Source organism: Eptesicus fuscus, chromosome 18, assembly GCF_027574615.1.
Source record: "Eptesicus fuscus isolate TK198812 chromosome 18, DD_ASM_mEF_20220401, whole genome shotgun sequence".
Lineage (NCBI taxonomy): Eukaryota > Metazoa > Chordata > Mammalia > Chiroptera > Vespertilionidae > Eptesicus > Eptesicus fuscus.
This window is the reverse complement of record NC_072490.1, coordinates 302,204-321,911: the sequence shown is the minus strand read 5'-3', so window position 1 is coordinate 321,911 and position 19,708 is coordinate 302,204. Positions and strand designations below refer to the sequence as shown.

General features: G+C 59.0%; 1 protein-coding gene and 1 pseudogene across 1 annotated transcript in view; one reads left to right on the top strand and one right to left on the bottom strand.

The window, feature by feature from the left end:
• CCDC12 (coiled-coil domain containing 12) overlaps positions 1-19,382 on the top strand; it is a 39,638-nt gene extending 20,256 nt beyond the window's left edge. Inside the window, exons 2-7 of the mRNA XM_008156001.3 lie at positions 4,266-4,333; positions 15,827-15,906; positions 17,350-17,411; positions 17,623-17,657; positions 18,157-18,233; positions 18,327-19,382. Of these exons, the coding sequence (XP_008154223.1) occupies positions 4,266-4,333; positions 15,827-15,906; positions 17,350-17,411; positions 17,623-17,657; positions 18,157-18,233; positions 18,327-18,409 (405 nt within the window). The 3' untranslated portion in view covers positions 18,410-19,382. The remainder of the gene's footprint in view (positions 1-4,265; positions 4,334-15,826; positions 15,907-17,349; positions 17,412-17,622; positions 17,658-18,156; positions 18,234-18,326) is intronic.
• Positions 8,105-9,428, bottom strand: LOC103299353 (proteasome activator complex subunit 3-like; annotated as a pseudogene).
• Positions 19,383-19,708: the final 326 nt, after the last annotated feature.

The window sequence follows — 19,708 nt, the reverse complement described above, 5'->3', positions numbered from 1 at the left end:
TCACTCAGCGTGGGTGCCTGGCACAGGGAGCAGGTCAGTGGCCGTCTGATAATCTGCTGGAAGGGTTTCTCCCGACTCTGGAGTGTGGCTGGTTTCCCATGTGCACTTGTGGCAAGAATAAGACCTGACTTGGCTTGGGGCCAGCTCCCCACCTGCGGCCATGGGCAGGACGGCAGCAGTCATCTGGCGCGGCCCTGTGATGGGGTGCTGATGGGGGGCCCACCCTGTCTCTGCCGAGGAGTGAGCCCTCTTTTCCACTGCCCAGACACCTTGCCAGGCACGGGACCCTCGGCCTTTGTCTTCACCAGCCTTCGTCAGACTCCAGGCATCAGGCCTCACCCAGGCGGCCTGAAAGCCGCCACAACCTTTCTTTTTGTTCCCTGAGTGCCATCGCCTTTTTAGTACAAGGCACCTCATTCTCCATCGCCTGAGGCTCCTCCCTCTTCCTCAGAGCACTCAGGCACCCCGTGTCCTACCCCACTGCCACTGCCCCCGTCCCGGCTCTTATCTGCAGCCCCATCCCCAGCTTCCTACTGTCCTCCCCGCCTCCAGCCCCCTGCCCTTGGCTCCCTCCACTTGTGAGCCTTTAGGGACTGCTCGCCCCTCGGGAGAGCAGTGACCCTCTGCCCCCCTCTGAGTCTGATTCTTGGTGAAGCACCGTGTGGGAAATCAGATCTGCCCCCGTGCAGACTGTCTGACGTCAGAAGTTACACACTGCCCGCTCGGCTGGGGTTGCAGCGAGAGCAGGTGAGAAGGGAGAAAGTGAAAGCTCAGCACGACCTTTGCAGACACAAACAGTCTGGCCTGTTGTCCGGAAGCAGTCTCTGCAGCCCTTTCCTTCCTGCCCCGGCCATACTCCCCCTGCCCTCGGGTCTGCTGCCTCGTCCACCCAGCCGCGGGCTTTCTCCTTAGCCCAGGCCATCATTTCTGCACAGTGCATAACATCAGGCTGCTTTCATAGACAAGGAAACGGGTCACAGCACAGCAGCATGAAGCACGGCTTGCTACCTGCGTTCTGGCCCAGAGCCCGCAGCTCTACCACTCTGTGTGCCCCTGGAGGCAGGGTCGGCCCATGGGCACAGGTGGGTAAGAGAAGCATTTGTCCTCAAGGAATTCGCCAGCTGCTGGGCAGAGTAGGAACAGGGGCCAGGTAGTCCTAGCAGCATACTGAGTGCCAGGGGCCCAGAGTTGGGCCTGCAGCCTGCCCGCGTCACTGCCTGCCCAGGAGGGTCAGACCTCCCTCCTCCCTCCCCCAGTCCCTGGGCAGTAGAGCGCTGGCAGTTCTGTGCCCAGGCTTGGAGATGGTGTAGGAGAAGGGAAGGAAGAACAGGCCTGGGAAGGAAGGAGAGGCACAGAGGTTTGGGAGGGGTGTGTTTAAGGGGGCGTTAGGCAGTGAGTTGCATTTAAGGGTCTCGGGGTGGGTGGGGTGTCTAGATCCCCTGAGATTCTGTGCACCTCAGGCCCCGCCTGCCTGTGCTCCTCCCACGGGTGTCCGCCAGGTCTGAGTGCACATGGCCAGCTCTGAAGGTGGGAGCCTGGGGGAGGGCGGGGTCAGGGCTGTTTCTAGAAGCCCAGTGCCACTCTTGACTCCCATCCCCTTGGTGAGGGTGCAGGGTGTCGGGAGGACCTCTGTGACTTGGGCAAATCCTTCCCCTTTCCTGACGGCCACTTGTCAGGCTCCCTGCGGAACTGAGGGACCTGAGGGCGGTTGTCCTGCCAGCCCTTCTGCTCTGAGCCTGAGCCTCCCGGGCTGGGGGCTGGGGGACTGTGAGGCTTGTCTGACCGCTGCCCCTTCCCAGGCAGGGAGGGTCCTGCCTTGTGACCGAGGCCAATAGCGCTTAAAAGCTGGGTCTGTCCGCATCGCTGTTCAGCAGGAAGACTGGGTCCCATGCCCGCGCATGTGTGGGGCCTGTTTCTCTGGTCACCTGCCCTTGCCCACGCGTGTATCTTCATGGTTCTTGAGTCCCTGCTCATGGCACAGCACCCAGACTGGGGCCCTCCTTACCCTCACCCTGTCTGCAGAGCTGATGCTGCACCCCACCCACCAAACTGCTGGGCCTTTAACAATGTTCTTTAGATAGTTGGGTGTTTCCCGTTTTATTAATGAATAACTTGGCCTTTGCCAGGCACTTGAGTGTCTCTGGGATTCCAGGTAGTGGCAGCCACGGCTGCTGAGTGGCCCTTGCTCAGGGCTGGGAAGGGACATGGTGTTTGCAAAGGTTGCTCCCAAAGGCTGTTCGCGCAGTCCCCGCCTCTACCAGCTGGCCCAGGTTAGCCCCAGGGAAGGGAGCCTCTTCTGGGGGGCGGGGGGGTGGGGTTGCCCAGCAGCCGTTTGGGGGAAAGCTGAGCCTCCTCTTCTCTTCCACCTGGTCCTTCCTCGCCAAGGGAGGCGCCATCACCCCTTCGCCTTGGCAAGCACCTCTGGCCATCAGGGAGCCTGCAGCTGGCAGTGGCAAGGAGCTTTGTTTGAATGTCCTGCTTCTGGCTGGCTTCATCGGCCAGCACTCAGTCAGGGAGGGTGTGTGGGTCAGGCCCAGCAGCCCTGGGGGCCGGGGAGAAGCCTAGCTTGCTTCTCAGTTACGAGGGCTCTCCATTCCCTCCTTGGCCTCCCGTGAATGCCTCTCGCCAGCAGGGTGGGCAGGCTCCTGGAAAGGCCTCTGGTCCTCCCTCCCTCAGCACCCCGTCTCCCCTCTCCTCCTCTCTGTGTCAGGCCCACCTGCTTTGACAGCCTACCGGCAACCACCTTCGCCTTCACCTTCACCTTCACCTTCACCTTCACCTTCCCCTTCCCCTTCCCCTTCCCCTTCCCCTTCCCCTTCACCTTCCCCTTCCCCTTCCCCTTCCCCTTCCCCACTGCTCCTGTCACCTGTGTGAGCTTCAGGCCACACCCTCCTTTGCTTAAACCGTGTTCCCCTCCCTCCCAGAACGTCCTTCTTCCTCCTGTCTCCCATCCTGCCCACCCTCAATAGGAACGCCCTCCCCGTAGAACCATGTTGACCTCTCTAGCTGCTGTCACTCATTCCTACTGCCTGTCCCAAGAGACCTGGCTGCCGGGCTGAGAGAGTGAGGGGACATCTCAGTCTGTTCACATCTCAGCCTGGTTTCGGTGTCTTCTCTCCATAGGTGTGTGGCTGGGAGTGGCGGGTCTGCTCGCGCTCGGGGTTTGCATGGTGAACGCTGGCAGGAAGTGACTCAAAGCCCGTGTCAGTCGTGGGGGCACACTCGACTCCTAGGAGCACAGGGCAAGCAGCTGTCAGTGCTGATTTATGTGTCCGTGCCAGCTTGCTCTTATCTTCGTCAGAGCAGTCCCTGTGGAGGCTTACCGCTGTCTCCTCAGAGAACCCTGCAGTGGGTCAAGGCAGGTCCTTGCGGGGAAGTGACACTGACCCCCCCGGGCCCTCCCCCCTCGTACAGGCAGATCCTGGACAGGCTCTGTTCTGGAGCCTCTCACATGCTCTGAGGGCAGGCAGGTCACGCATTCGGACAGACGTGGCCACACATACATCCTGCGTGTACGGGTGAGGCTGACCTCACAGCGGTAGTCAGAGTGCGGGGGAGCCCAGCAGAGCCTGCGCTGCAGCTGGGAGCAGCACGGCAGTGCCCTCCTGTGGGGCCTCGTGCGCCTGAGCGCAGGCATACTGCCAAGGCTGCGATGAGCGTGACCTCTGGGCTCTCAGAGAGGTTGGGGCATCAGGGAGACAGGTTTACCGAAGCTTTTCCCGTAGACATTTCGGCTAGTTCCCCTTCCTCCGTTTCCCGAGGACATTGCAGGGGTGAGTGGTTACAGGCCTGATCTGAGGTTGAGTTATGCTGCTCCTGACGGGAACCACAGAGGTGTTTCTGGAGGGAAGGTCCGGGACTGACCTCCCCCGATGCTGGTGGCTGCTCTTCCCGAGTCTCCCAGCTCAGCGGGTGGCTCTATTCAGACCCAGGAAGGTGCTGGTGGCCTGCCAGCGCGAGCCCTCTGTGGCAGCGACCAGCTTCCTTCTCACCACCTGAAACCTCCTGGCTCCTGCTGGTGGTCTGAGGGCCTCTGGGCCTGGGCCTGGACTGGGTGGTGGGTTTTGAATTCTGCCCGGAGTTGAGGGCGAGGAGGGAGGCATCAGTGCGGTGGCGGCAGTTACAGCGGCACGTGCCCGCTCGGAGGCTGGAGCTCCTGGCCTGGGTGTCTGCCTCCCGAGATCTATTCCTCATTGGCTGCCTGGGCTGTGGGCTGGAAGTAGGAACGTTCATCTGAGCAGCTGGTTCTCTCCCTTCCTTTGCAGGACAAGGAAGATGCGGAGCCAAAGACCAAGCAGCTTAGAGAAGGGGAGGAGGAGGGCGAGAAGCACAGGTAATGCCCGCTCGCAGCTCCCTGCCCTCCTCTCCTCCAGCCCCTGTTGGTTCTCACATCCTCCCACTCTGCGTTCAGCCTCTGCCGTTCCTTCCTCACCACCCCATGCTGCCCTGTCAGACCTGTAACCGCCTCCCTTGTCCCTGACTGGAGCCTGCTGCACCCGTCCCCCACTGGCCCTCTGACCCTCAGCCACCAGCCTTTCCTGCTGACTCCACATTATGTCTCCTCACTCTCCAAGCCCTTGTGTGGCTTGGCTCTACAGCACCTGCAGAACCGGCTCCAAACCTCCCTGTGTGTGAGCTAGCGGGGCCAGCGGGCTGGGGCCACTCAGCGTTTCCCGACGTCATCTCTGAGCTGTCCCAGCCCGGCTCTCCTTTCCTTGTCCCCACTGACGTTCGGCCTTCCTGTAGAGCTCAGCTCAGGCTCCGCTCTTTCTGTCTCTGTCCTGCCAACCCCCTCAGTAGCTCACCTACAGTATTGATCTTTTTTTTTATTTTAAAAAATATACTTTTATTGATTTCAGAGAGGATACAGTATTGATCTTATTTTGCCAAATCCCGTCACCTGGTTGAGGCAACTTAAGTTGTCTACACAAGGCTCCCTCCCCCTGTGGTTGCAGGCATGTGAGCTGGAGCCTCCAACAGAGATTCTGGGACAGGTTTCGGAAGCAGTGTGCGGCAGGGAGGGACGTGTGGTTGGTCCTCATGAGCCGGGGCGGGGGGTGGGTGGGGTGGGGAGCTTCATGTCTGTTAGCATTTCCTGCCCAGCCCTGAGCTGGGCCATAGGGCAGCTGTGGAGCTCTGCTTGGGCCAGACCTGGTGTCTGCATGGACAGGTGGCTTTGGTGGCCTTTGCCCTGAGCTGTTTCCTTCAGGCACAGGCCTGTGGAGGCACCTGCTCACGTGGGGGTAGATCTTGGTGCTCTGAGAAAGCTGACCTCCGTGGGCTGTTGGATGAGGGGTGCACAGGAGGGGAGGGACGCTCCCTGAGGGGCTGGGCCGGCACCTGGGAGCAGGCTTTCCTCATGCCACGGCCTCGTGGAACCCTCCCCAGGTCAGGCCCCTCCTCTCTGCCCCATTCAGAAGCCCATCTCAGAGGAGCCGGGGCCTTTTCAAGTTCACGGGGGGGGGGGGTGTGCCTGCACCTGACTCGGCCGTTTACCAAGTGTCTTCAACAGAGAGATGGGAAAACAAACCGGCTTCCCTTCTGGGGATGGAGCACATGCCATAGCTGTTACCTGGCTGGGGCTGGGGCTGGGGCTTTGGGCAGAAGGAGGAAACTTGGGGGCCTCCTGAGAGCTGAGGGCTCCAGACACACCTGGAAAAGGCAGAGTTGACTTTTGTGTAAGGTCTTTGCTAACTTTGCAAATGGGACAGGAGTTGGGAGAATAGCGAGGTGGGTGGGTGAGGGTAGAAATAAGCACATGTGACCAAGAAACGGGTGGTTAGGACCCTCTGTAGAACTTCCCTTACGTGTACAATATATGACCCTCAGCAAAAACGGGGCATCGTTAGCAGATCCCGTTGTCGGCCCAGATATACTGTGGGGCAGTGCACGTCCTCAGTCTGTGGCTGAGGAGATGGACTCCAGTAGCATTGGAGCAGGCGCCCCCGGGCCTCACCCCTCAGTACCGTGCTGGGCGTCACCACCTTCCTCTGCCCGGTCGCCTGCCCATCTGATGAGGAGACTTCAGGATCCTGCTGTCCACGCTCCTTTGCTTTTCCTTATACGTTGTAGAATCTGCTCATTAATATTTATGAAAAGGCTTGCTAGGATTTTGATGGGAATTGCATGGATTCTCTAGATAAAATTTTTTTTTAAGTTTTATTGCTCCCTTTGGGATAAATCCTGTCCCGTCCTCATACAACCAAATCCCCAAGGGGGGAGTCAGCCCCTGCAGGTCCACTGGCCCAGCTCCACTCTGGGAAGGAAAGACATGTCCCCAGCCCCAGGAGGGCCCCTGCTTCTCCTCTGGGCTGGACCTGCCGTCCTGTGGCTTATTCTGCAGGCGCCCATACCTCCTCTCTACCCCAACCCCTCCACCACCTTCGCCCTCAGTGCTGCCCCCAAAGGGAGGTGCTCTTGCCTCTGTCCCGCAGGCCCTCTCGTCTGTTAAGCCACCTATTCGGTGTCTAAATGTCAAAGGGTAACCGCCTGTGATCTGGGGCCCTTGGAAGCTGGCCTGCAGAGGGCTTCCTGCAGCTGCTTTTGCTTTCTAAGCCTGCCACTTCCTCCCGGTGGCAGGTTGGCTGATAGGTGCATGGAGGTGTGTCTAGGTTGGGCTTGTGATTGAGGAGAGGGGAGGTGTGGCGCACCTTCGGGAAGGGGCCAGGGAGAATGTCTTGTTAGGCACCTGAACAAGCAGCCCCGAACCCTCAGCCCACAACCGCCTCCCTCTGGCTTTGGATCACGTCTACCCCAGCTGGAGCAGTCACTGCTCAGAACAGTGGCTCACCCTGGGATGGCTATCACGGCCTGCGGAGAAAGGGGTACTAACCTGCCTTCTCCGGGATGGAAAACCGGTTCTCCCACTCCATGTGGAGAGAGGTTCCCGCCCAGCTGAGGCCCAGCCCAGACCTGGCCTGGCGCCCAAACCCTTTAGGCTGGTAAATGCCAGGCCCTCTCTCCTCTGCGGGTTGGGTCCCAGGATGGTGTCTGAAGCAGGGTGTGCTCACTTGCAGATCATGACGTCAGCTTGACTTGGCAAACATCGCCCACTCCAGTGGTGCCTCCCAGAGCGGCTCCCTCCCCGCCTCCTGCTCCAGGCCAGGGTGTCCCAGCGTGGGCAGGGGCCAGACTGTGGGCAGGGGCCTGGACCGTGGGCAGGGGGCTGGACCGTGGGCAGGGGGCTGGACCGTGGGCAGGGGCCTGGACCGTGGGCAGGGGCCTGGACCGTGGGCAGGGGGCTGGACCGTGGGCAGGGGGCTGGACCGTGGGCAGGGGCTGGACCGTGGGCAGGGGCCTGGACCGGGCAGGGGCCTGGACCGTGGGCAGGGGCCTGGACCGTGGGCAGGGGCCTGGACCGTGGGCAGGGGCCTGGACCGTGGGCAGGGGCCTGGACCGTGGGCAGGGGGCTGGACCGTGGGCAGGGGGCTGGACCGTGGGCAGGGGGCTGGACTGTGGCTCCAGGATTTGTGCTGAGGCAGCAGCTCAGACACTGCTGTCACCCTGTTTTTCCTGATCCTGTTGCTCAGGAGGAGGCCCCAGGATGTGGGCGACTGAATCAAGAGAGGACTGGTTTCAGGATGGTGTGTCATGGCAGCCGTGGGAAGTAGACTGGCCCTGTGACTGGGGGAGGGGAGAGGGGGCTGGGTCCCGTTGCCTGGAAACAAGTTTTGATCATGACCTTCGGAGCTGCCAGCGCCCTCTCATCCAGTCTTCCCCGTGGTGGGGTGGGTGTGGTCCACCCTGAGGTGAGAAAACCACATTCACGCTGGTGACGCCTTGAAGGTCTCCCATCCGAGAGGGAGAGGAGCCCCCTGGCCCCTCCTCCTCTGGCCCCTGTCTGATGGAGAACAACGAGCCCGCCAGCCTATCAGTCCCACGTGGGGACCCCGGCCATTCCTGTCCTCGGCCTGCAAGCTCCCATGAACACAGCGGCAGTGACCATGGAAACAGCCTTGGGCTTTGAGCATTTTACTAGGACTTTAAGGAAGGACTGGGTCAGGCCTGGAGCAGTGGTGGGTCCCAATCGGGATTGTGGCCTCGCCTTTCCATGGGCTCCAGGCCTTGTTTTCGTTGGGACAGGAGGTGTCTCCTTGTGCTGGGCCTATAGGCTAAAGCGAACAGGCTGGGGCGGGTGTTCCGGGAAGAGCTCCTGCGTCTACTGGGGAGGTTCAGGGAAAGAGAGCCCTCAGGGAAAGAGCCCTCCAGCCCCGGCCGGAGCTGGTGTCCAGGGCTGTGACTGAGGAGCGTCTCTCACCACTGTCCCTCTGACCCCGGGCCACTTGGGGCTGCCCCATTCTGCCTCTCCGGGGTGCAGGGCAGGGTGCGTGTGCGTGTGCGTGTGCGTGCGTGTGGAGTGGCCCGAGAGCAACGGGGAGAGAAGAGCGGGCAGGCCCCGAGGGTGAGACTTGTGGCATGAAGAGTGGGGGAAGGGGCCGGGCCGGACGCCTCCCAAGCAGTGTGGCCTCAACCCGCTTGGTCGTGAGGGCTGGGCCAGGGAGTCGGAAGCCTCCTTTCACTCTGGCATTCTAGACCTCTGCTCTGGGCTTCACCTTTTTTTTTTTTTTTTTGACTACATGAGAGTTTTATTAGACTCTGAAAACAGAGAGGTGTGATGACTGTATCAGCCAGTTTCCCCATCACAATAGTCATGTAACAAACCAAGGCAATGTCGGTCTTGAGCCAGACTCAGAGTCCCCTGGCCCTGGCCTCGGTATTGCCGCTCCGGGGCCGCTGATCATGTCGTGTAGGGTGACATATTGATCCTTAGTTCTGAGATGAGACAGAGGCTGATGTGTTCTTTCTCTTCCATCTCTGTCACGGCTCGGCGTAGCCCTCCACATGGGGATATTTATCTACTTTAGAAACCAGTTTGGCTCTTGTAATATCATGTCTAGAAGTTTGGTCCATAGAAGGTGCAGCTTCACTCTCAACAGTCCTTAGTTCTGCAACTGTCTCCTCCTAAGTAGATACCCCAAAGTTGTCCCCATCTTCTATCCTAGGAAGCAGGAGCCGTACCCACATTTTGACCGTGTTGCATTTCTCAGTCAGCAGCCGGATCTCAGGTTTCACTTTCTCAATAATGTCCACCAGCTGCTGGTTGCTTTTTAGCATCCCATTGGGCGTCACAAACACCTGGGTTCTTTGAGAAGCCTCTTCACACTCATCCAACCTTCGCCTTTCGTAAGTGGGACCATCCAGTCCATCGTGGCTGTTGGTGAGAAGAATGGGGTCAGGGTCAGGTCTGAGTGGATCTGAGTTAGGTCAGGAATGTTTAGGATTGGTTTCTTCAAAAAACTTCCCAAGTTCTGACAACTTCTTTGGGAAAAAAATCAGAAGTCTTCTGCCTCACTTGTGATCCGCTCCCTGAAAGAACCAACCTTGAGCTTCACTTCCTGATCCACCTTCAGCGACAAGGCCATGGCCGGGCAGGGCCATGTTGGCTCCCCTGGAGACGGAAGCGCCGTGGGCTCCGGGGAGGGGGTCAGAGGGACACAGACTCCGCCCTGACTCGCTCGCTCCCTCCCTCTGTGCCACCCCCCCCCCCACCTGCCTGCTGCTTGGGTGCCTGTTTCTGGGCTTCACATTTTAAGAGGACACCAGCATTCCCCACCCCTTCCTGCGAGTCTCCGCCCCTTCCTGCGGGCCAGTGGCACATCTAGAAGATGTGAGAACCCCAAGGGATGATTTCCCCGGAATCTTCACGGCCAGCCCAGCCGGAGGCCATGCAGCTGACCTTGAGGAAGATGTCATAGAGTCATCATACCTGTCAGGCACTTGACAGGTCTCCCCAGGGAGGGGAGGAAGCGGAGGAGAGGAAATGCAAAGGACATGGCCTGTTTTAAGAAGACTCAGTAGGATGTGAACTTGGGCATCGCCCTGTGGCTTTGCCACAAAGACAACGGAAGTCGCTTTGGCGTGGGCTGCTCTGACCAGCGCGTTCCTGCCCTCTTTGTATCTCCTGGGCACAACTTCTTTGCTTCCTGCATTGTCTTTCCAAGCGTTAAGAGGCCCAGAGTGCCCCGGGCTACCATAAAGCTCTTCCCGAGTGCTCTCTGTGAGTGTGGTGTCCAGCCAGAGGCAGGTGTGTGCCCAGCCCTCCCACCTGCGGGGTGCTCTAGGAGTTAGTGGGGCCGGGCATGCAGCAGGGGCCACATTCAGGGTGTGACTTCTGCTGTGTGCCGGGTTGTGGGGCGAAGGGGGCCCGGGAGAGGTGCAGTCCATGGGCGGGTGGGGACCTTAGGGGAAGGGAGAGACGCTCACAGTGCCACCTGGCTGGGTGGCTCGGACAGGGCTGGCAGGCCCAGGGGCATTTGGTTGGAGAGCAGGTCGTGGTGGATGGCAGGTGATGGCAGGGCTGGGTAAGAAGTGTAGACTTGCTTTGGGGACACTGGGGACCCTGGGTCAGAGGGAGGGAGTGGAGGTGTCCAGGCCCAACTCCGACAGTGGCTGCCCACAGGGCGGACCAGGCGTTTGGGCACAAGGGGCAGGTCCTACAGGCATGGGCTCGCTGGGCTTCGCTGAGATCATTTCCTGTAGTTGCTACAGCTCTCCCTTTCCTGTTCCTTGAAGAAGCACACAGATCATCTGATGATTCCTTTTCCCAACTTGTCTGTGTCTGGGGCAGTCTTTCTTTGAAGGCCGTTTACCCAGATTTGTGGTTTCCATCGTTTGTGTTGAGAAGTCGGCTGTCAGCCTACGTTTCTGCCTTGCTGGCTGGTGTCTGTGTTCTAAGCATCTGTCTCGGGTTCGGTAGTTGGACAGGTCTGCCTGGGGGCCTTTTCTTTGGAGCTCATGGTGTTTCTCTAACCCGTGGCTTGATGTTTTTCATTCATGTAGAAAGTTCTCCGTTGTGCTCTCCTTACTGCCTCGGGACTGGAATTCCATGGACGTCAGGTCTTTCGATCGTGTTGCATGTGTCTCAGGCTCTTTTCTGCAGTTTCCACCTGCTCTGTGCCTGTCGGACGTTTTCTGGCCGGTCTTACCTTTACGAGGCCTTCGTTTACAGGTGCCCTGACGACTATTGAACTCATCTAGTGAGTCCTTAATGTTGGTTATATTTTCAGTTATAGAATTCCCATTTGATTAACTTTTACTGTTTCGGATTGTCTGCTGAAATTCTCCATCTTGTGGTTTAGCTTCCTGAACTTTTATTAGTGTTAATTATTTTACATTTCATTTCTGATCATTCCAATATTCGGATCACCCATGAGTGCATATATGTTGTCTTTATTTTTTCTCATGGCTTTGATTGAATCCTGGATATTAGGTATGAAAAGTTCTAGAGATAATTTGAGGTTCTGGATAATTTATTTTCCTCTAGAGCAGCGATTTTCCACCATTTTCATCTCATGGCACACATAAATGAATTATTAAAATTCTGCCGCACACCAAAAAATGTATTATTTTTCACTGATCTGACAAAAAATAGGTATAATTTTTATTCATTCACATTGGACCGCTATTGTTGTGTTGCTGTTGTCATTTTTCTGTTTGAAAATCTAAGGAGGAAGGTCAGTGCTCCTGACTAAGCAGTCAGGTGCTGTGTGTGGTGACATGCCTGCAGCGCCAGTCGAAATTGCTGCTCTGGAGAGAATTGTTCCAGCTGCAGGCGGGCAGAGGGCTGGGGCGCCCTGAACCACCCCTCAGGCCTGAAGGAGAGGTTTCCTCTACCAGTGCCCAGTCACACGGCCCCTTCTTCCCACAGGCAGCCGCCTGTTTCCCGTCTGTTTCAGGGTCACCCCGGTTCTGAAGATAAGGGTCATGTGGGGGTCACAACAGGAAGCCTGGGGTTGGCCAGGGCCCTGCTTCTTGGCTGCCCTGAACACAGATTTTGTCTCTTCAGGCGGTTCTGCTGCCAATAGATGCTTCAAGGAAAAGCCTTGCCCTCCATCGGGCCACCCTTGACTTCTGCTGGGCGTGCAGCCCCTCAGATCCCTGTGGCCTTGGTACTTCTCCAAGGCCAACAAATAGATTTAAAAAATACACAGGGTGGCCGAAACTGGTTTGGCTCAGTGGATAGAGCGTCGGCCTGTGGACTCAAAGGTCCCGGGTTCGATTCCGGTCAAGGGCATGTACCTTGGTTGCGGGCACATCCCCAGTAGGGGGTGTGCAAGAGGCAGCTGATCGATGTTTCTCTCTCATTGATGTTTCTAACTCTCTATCCCTCTCTCTTCCTCTCTGTAAAAAATCAATAAAATATATTAAAAAAGAAAAAAGAAAAAAAAAATACACAGGGTGGACAAAAGTAGGACGAAGTATTCACTTGTGGTGATTGGTTAAACTGGCCATCATTACCTAAAAGATAAGTCATAAGGGTATAAAATAACAATAATAGTGAGAAAACAAATAATATAAATCCCATATAATAAAAGCCTAATATGCAAATTGTCCCCTCTGGCGGTCGTTCTACCGGGAGACCAGGAGTTTGACTGCTTGCTATGACATGCGCTGACCACCAGAGGGCGACATGGAACATGGCGGGCATTGGCGATGTCATGCTGGCAGTGAGCAGCAGTGGAGGTGCTGCCGGCACTGATGGGCAACAAGAGCGGGACCACAGCGGGATGGTGGATCAGGTGAGGGGGTGGCACCAGGCCAAGGCAGGGCTGCAGGGCTGCGAGGCTGGGGGGCGCGAGCTGGGGCCCCATCTCCACAGGCCACCCTGAGGGACCCCACCCATGCACAAATTTGTACACTGGGCCTCTAGTCTATATAATAAAAGCCTACGTGACCGTTATGGTGGAAAGACCAGAATGACTGGTCGCTATGATGCTCACTGACCACCAGGGGCAGATGCTCAACATAGGAGCTGCCCCCTGCTCAGTGCGCTCCCACAGGGGGAGTGTAGCTCAGCCAGAAGCCGAGCTCACGGCTGACGAGCACTGTGGCAGTGGCGGGAGCCCCTCCCACCTCCGCAGCAGCACTAAGGAGCAGCGAGTAGGCGGGCAGTAAGGAGCAATGGGTCCTGGACTGCGAGAGGGATGTCCACCTGCTGGCTTAGGCCCGATCCCTGCGGGTCCCAGACTGCGAGAGGGCACAGGCTGGGCTGAGGGACCCCCCTCTCCAGTGCACGAATATTGTGCACCGGGTAATATGCTAATGGGGACAAGAGACCTTCCAGATGAACTTCCGGACAAAGCCATGGTGGCGGGGCCGAGGCAGAGGCGGTTAGGGGCAATCAGGCCAGGAGGGGAGGGCAGTTGGGGGTGATCAGGCTGGAAGGGGGGGCAGTTGGGGGTGAGCAGGCCGGCAAGGGGGGGCAGTTGGGGGTGAGAAGGCTGGCGGGGGGGCAGTTGGGGGGACAGGCTGGCAGGCAGAGTGATTAGGGCAGATCAGGCAGGCAGGCAGGTGAGTGGTTAGAAGCCAGCGGTCCCGGATTGTGAGAGGAATGTCCAACCAGTTGGACATCTCCTGAGGGGTCCCAGATTGGAGAGGGTACAGGCTGGGCTGAGGGACCACCCCCCCCCTCACCGCCCCCCCCCTACATGAATTTCGTGCACCGGGCCACTAGTAATAAATAAATAGTAATACAAGAAAAAACAGTTTGGCACGCTCACAGTAAACCTACCTTTTCCCACTCCTGTGTCTGTTGTCAGGTTTTTTAAGTTGTTTGCAGAGGGCAGGAGGGCTTAAACAAGCCACAGTCCTGCATTGGAAAGGCCAGGCCTGAGCAGAACCCGAGCAGAACCCTGTGCCCAGGACCTCTCCCAGAGGCTTGCCCTTTGGCTGAGATTGGGGTAGGGGTGGGAGGGGCAGTGAATGGGGCATGAGTGAGGGGCAGTTTCTTCATTAGCTCTCACAGTGAGTTGGGAGGCCTTGAACCTGGCTTGACAGACCTGACACCCAGCATAGCCTGCCTCCTGGTTTATGGATGTGGAAACGGAGGCCCAGAATGGGACACCCAGGTGTTCATGATTGCTTGACTAGTGCCCAGCTCCAGGGCGCAGGGACAGTGGGAGCTGGGGGCTGCCTGGTGGCTTTCCGGGGGCTTCTGGCACCTCCCTGTCCCCTGCCGTGTCCTCCCTCAGTCCAGCTGCTCTGCTGAGGCCCGGGTGGGGGAGATTGGGGGGGTTTGTGTGCCGCTCAGGGTCCTGGCATAGTTCCCCCCAGACTCTCCGTACTGATTTATCTCAGAACCCTGGAGCCAGTTTGAGAGTGACAGTGTTTTTCCCACAAATCCCTGCAGTTTCCCACACCCAGTTTCTCTTCTGCTTTTCTCCCCACCCTGTGGTGAGGGGAAGTCCGTGTGCTGGTCACACCCACTGCAACCTGACCTTCCACTAACCTGAGGCCTGGGGCAGATGTGAGGGCCGGGGGCGGGGCCAGGGCCGGTGTCCCTGCTCCTCAGGGGGCAGCAGGCTTCCTCCCTCCGGGGCCATGCGGGCACTGCCCCCAGGGCACAAAGATTCAGCCTGGCCCTGGGCTGTGGTCTCAGGGGCCCTGGCAGAGGGGATGGAGCAGGTGCTGGTGAATAGGGACTGAACTTGAAGTCCCCACGTCCAGACCGCTTGCTGCCAGTGCTGGCCGTGTGCCACAACACCTGCCCTCCCCTTGGACAGGCTGTCTGCAGGGCGGGGCAAGCGGCAGCCCTTGGTGGCCTGGCCCAGGGGGTTTTGGTAGATGCGACTGGGAGCCTGCTGTTGGGAGACTGCCCTGTCCCGGAGGCCTAGGACATCCGAGGGCGGCCGTCCTCGAAAGGGCCCCCAAGCGGTCGTGGGGAGGACGCGGACCTGCACTGCAGTCCCACCTGGCTGGTACTGGGCCGGGCGTTCTGCCCAGGGCCTCGATGGCCTGACCCAGTGGCTCCTCCTTTCTTTTATGGATTCAGAGAGGAAGGGAGAGGGGAGAGAGAGAAACATCAATGATGAGAGAGAATCCTAGATCGGCTGCCTCCTGCACAGCCCCTACTGGGGATCGAGCCTGCAACCCGGGCACGTGCCCTTGATCACAATTGAACCCGGGACCTTTCATTCTGCAAGTGGACACTCTAACCACGGAGACACACCAGCTGGGGCGTCAGTGGCTCCTTATTAAGCAGCAGCCCCCAGGGCTCTCTGCCCCTCTGGGGAGTTGTCCAGGGGCCCTCTGCAGGCGAGGCTCTGGGGGTGGGGCCTGAGGGGCTGCCGAGCCAGTGCTGGTGCAGCTGCCCGGTCTGCGGAGACGCAGCTAAGGGGACAGTGGCACGTGCACGTGGCAGTCCCAGCGTGTGACTCTGGTCCCTCGTGGTTCCCCTCACAGAGGTCTTAGGCTCTGCCATCTGGACATGGCTGTCCCAGCCCTCCACAGTGTCTTGCCAGCCCCCTCAGCCCTTGCCGGCCACGCCCAGCACAGACCTTGTCATCAGAGTCGAGGGACTATGTACCAGCGGCCCGGGCACGAAGGCTCTGAGGAGGAGGCCAGGCTTGGGAACAGTGGCGACTACCAGCTTTGTCTCTTAGGAGTAACTCAGCAGGGCTTTGCTGTGGGACCATCTAAAATCGGGGCAGCCTCTGACCCTCAGTTCCCATAACGGTCAGAGGAAGATAGTCCAGGGGAGACACTGGTGAATGCTGCTCAGGCACCCCGGCCCCAGCTCCCATGGGAGCCTGCAGGGTGGGCAGGGCCTTGGGAGAGCGGCCAGCCAGCTGCTGAGAGGGCTGAGGGGCTGAGGCTCAGAGGGTGGGCCCACCACGCTTCTGTCCCGGGCCCTCCTCCTCCACGGGCCACTCCAGAGAGGAAGTGGGGAAGTCACAGCGTGTGGCTTTGTCAGTCTGGCCTGCACGTGTCTGCGGTGGTCAAGACTGTCCCACATTCACTCCATCTCTGCTCGCTCTCCTCTGCGCAGGGAACTCAGGCTGCGCAACTACGTCCCCGAGGATGAGGACCTGAAGAGGAGGAGGGTGCCCCAGGCCAAGCCCGTGGCAGGTAGGTGGCTTGTCTCCGCTCCGGGCACTGTCAGTTGCCTCCTCTTTGAAAGGAAGCTGGCAATGCCAGGCTGGAAGTTGGGCCTCTAGCACCCTCCCCGCCACCTCCTGGCAGGTGCACACGTGGTCAGCGTTGGTGACCGCAGAGAAGCAGGCAGGGCTCTGCCCTGCTCGCACCCCAACTGGGAGGCCTCCCAGGGGCCTTGGAGGGAAGAGGCCACATCTCAGAGGAACCCTCTGGGCTGAGAAGTGGCCCCCGGATCCTTGGAGGGTCAGAGAGAGACCCCGATGAGGGGCCAGCCATGCAGGTGCTGCGAGAGCAGGAGCAGGCGGACGCCCCCAGGTGGAGGTGTCAGTGCCAGGCCCAGAGGCCGGGGAGAGGTGGCTGCGGTGTGAGGGCCACTGCCGGGGGCTGCAGTCTCGCCGAGTGTGGGCAGCAGCCAGGAGCATCGGCCAGCGGCGGGCTGTCCCCAGCCACCTGCAGCAGAGATGCTGGGCGCTTCTTGTCACCCAGGTCCCTGGCTCTTTTAATCTCCATTTTTGCTTTCAATTAGATGAGTATTAAGTGAATAAATACATTATCTTGTAAAACAACAAAGCGCTGCCCGTTCGGCCACACCCGTCTGCTTCCTCATCTCCTTTGTTTCTGAAATGCCCGTGTGTCCCTGGTGTTGTGGGCCCCACTGTGGTGAGTCCAGTGGCACCTTGGCAGGGGGCAGTAAGGCAGGACAGAGGAGAGGGACAGGGCACTGTCCCAGGCCTCAGGGGCAGTACCCATGGCTGGAGGGGGTGAGGCAGGGCAGGGGCTGAGGCTCAGAGGGCGGGCCCACCACGCTTCTGTCCCGGGCCCTCCTCCTCCGGGCCACTCCAGAGAGGAAGTGGGGAAGTCACAGCGTGTGGCTTTGTCAGTCTGGCCTGCACGTGTCTGCGGTGGCCAAGACTGTCCCACATTCACTCCATCATGAGGGAACGTGGGGCACTGTGATGGGCCTGGCAGAGCCCGTGGCCCCCAGGTTTGGTGCCAGGGCTCCCAGCGTCTGTGCCACAGGGTCAGGGCCCCGGTCAGGCTGCCTGGAGGCCCAGGGTGCGCCGTTTGGGAGCACACCTCTGTGTGGGATGGGAAGAAGGCCCAGAGCCCCTGGAGACTGGGGAGAGCCGGTCTTCTGGGCCCTGCCCAGAGCCTACTTTGGATGTATTCACAGCTGGGGGTGGAGTCTGGCTCTGTTTACACCAGCTGCCTGCTTTGCCCCGGATGGCTTTCATCCTGGGAACCCCCAGCCTTCCTCCAGAGCCGCCTTCCAGGGTCTCTGTCTGGCTGGGGGCCAAGGGGACAAGAGAGGTCCCCAGGCCCTGCCTGCACCCTCCTCCTTTGCCGTGGCTGCAGCTGCTATCACCAGGCAGTGGCAGCCTCTCCCAGCCCCCCTTGTCGTCTTGCTCCCTCTAGTGGAAGAGAAGGTGAGGGAGCAGCTGGAGGCCGCCAAGCCCGAGCCAGTCATTGAGGAAGTGGTGAGTGGTGGGTGGCGGGTGGCCCTTTTCTCCTGCACCTGCTCTCCTTCCCCCTCCCTTCTGTTCCCTTCTTTTTTCCCTTCCTACCTCCCACGCCCCCCACCCCTCCTTCCTCCTTTCTTCCTCCCATTTTCCTACCTCTGACCCTGTCTCCCTCCTTCCTTTGGGGTGGGGCCCCTCTGGCCCTGACAGGTGTCTCCTCCCTCCCCAGGACCTGGCCAACCTCGCACCCCGAAAGCCTGACTGGTGAGTGTTGCAGGGGGAGGGCCGTGCACACTGAGGGGCGGGCACACTTGGTGCTGGGCTCTGGGCCAGGGGTAGGCTGTTCCTCTCGTCCGTAAGTCTGTCAGGGACAGCGCCAGAGGGAGGTGTTTGAAGTTGATGAAACGAGCTTGGGGCCTACGTCCTGGGAACTCAGAGCCAGGGGACGGCTTGGGTGCCTTCTGGGAGCTTCCGGGGTACAGAAGGAGCAGGATCCACAGCGCATTGGGCAGGTCGCTCCTGGACAGTGACCGAGGGGCCAGAGGAGCCACCTGGACTCGGTTCCCGGGGTGGGGTGGGTCTGCGGGCTAGTCTCTGCCTCCCTGGGCCGGGAAGGATGGTGGGTGCTGGATTCGGGAGGGTGCAGAGGGGAGCGGAGCGTCCTGGCTGGTTCCTGGTGCCTGAGGGGCTGCAGGCAAGGTGGGCCCAGGGCCACACCGGGCCAGCCTTCAGCCTCTGGCCTCCTGCCCCCTCCCTGCGGCAGGGACCTCAAGAGAGACGTAGCCAAGAAGCTGGAGAAGCTGGAAAAGCGGACGCAGAGAGCCATCGCCGAGCTGATCCGTGAGTGCAGGCCTGGTGAGGCGGGTCCCTGCACTCTGGGTGGCTGCTCAGGCACAGGGCCCCTCTCACCCCTCCTGTCTGCCGTCCATCCAGGTGAGAGGCTGAAAGGCCAGGAGGACAGCCTGGCCTCTGCAGTGGACGCCACCAACGAACAAGAGGCCTGCGACTCCGACTGAGCCTGCCCGTGGGAGGAAGGTCCTGGACAGGGTGGGGCTGAGCTGGCCATCACTTCCCTTTCGCCTTCAGAGCAGTGGCTCCCCACCCCGTCAGGGGGAGCCCGCCATGGGGAGTCAGCTCCTTGTCTCCCCGAGTGGTCCCACCACCCTGAGTGGGGGCAGAGCCAGCAGCGGCTCTGTGGGCCTGCGCACGTATGTATGCATGTCTATATTGTGGACTTACTTTTTCTGTAAATAGAATTAAGCAGACCCTGTGTGTGGCAGAAATCTATCCAATATTGCCTGGGTTCTTTGGGGTGCTTGGGTTTGGGTCCCAGACAGGGTGTGTAGGGGTGATGCTTGATTGACAAAGCCCTGTGTGGGGCTGAGCATGTGGGCTGACCTTCCGGGCTTAGTCCTTGGGCAGCGGTGATCTCAGAACCCTAGAGGGACAGAGGCCTGAGAGAGTCCTGAGACCTGTAGGGCCAGGCCTGCACTGTTCCAAGAGGCTCCCCCTGCTCTGTGGGCCCCTCGCAGTGGGAGAGGGGAGGAGCTTGGGCCCGTGCAGGGGTCAGCTTGGACACATTGCCACCACGACTGAAATTGAGATTCCGTGGAAAAGGAACAGAGAAAGGATGATGGGAGGGCAGCCAGCAGGGCCTGCCACAGGCGGCAGGAAGAAGTGGTGAGCAAAGATTGGCAGACATTGCAAAAATCAACATTGACCTAGCAAGACAGAGATAACAAAAAAGACACACAAATTAATGTAAATATTAGGAGTGAAATAAGGTGATCACTATGGATTCCCCAGACAAAAGGACAGTAAGGGGGTGTTGTAAGTAAATGCCCACGTGAATTTGACAGGTTGATGAAATGAGCTAATTCCTTGAAAAGCACAGACTACCACAGTTCACTCCAGATGAAGGAGATCATTTGCATAGCTCTGTAACTATTAAAGACCCTGAATTCATAATTAAAACCCCTGAAAAATCTCCAAGCCCAGGTGTTTTTACTGGAGAATTAATATACAGGTTTAATGCAACTCCTATCAAATCCCAATAAGATCTTTAAGTATAGACAGGATTATTCTAAAATGTATCAGGAGCCCTGACCATTTGCTCAGTGGATAGAGTGTCAGCCCGAGGAATGAAGGTTCCCAGATAAGATTCCGGTCCAGGGCGCACACCTCGGTTACAGGCTCTATCTCTGGCCCCAGTCAGGGCGCATGTGGGCAACCAATCCATGTGTCTCACATCGATGTTTCTCTCCCTGTCTCTCCCCCCGCCTTCCACTCCCTAAGAATCAATGGAAAAAATATCC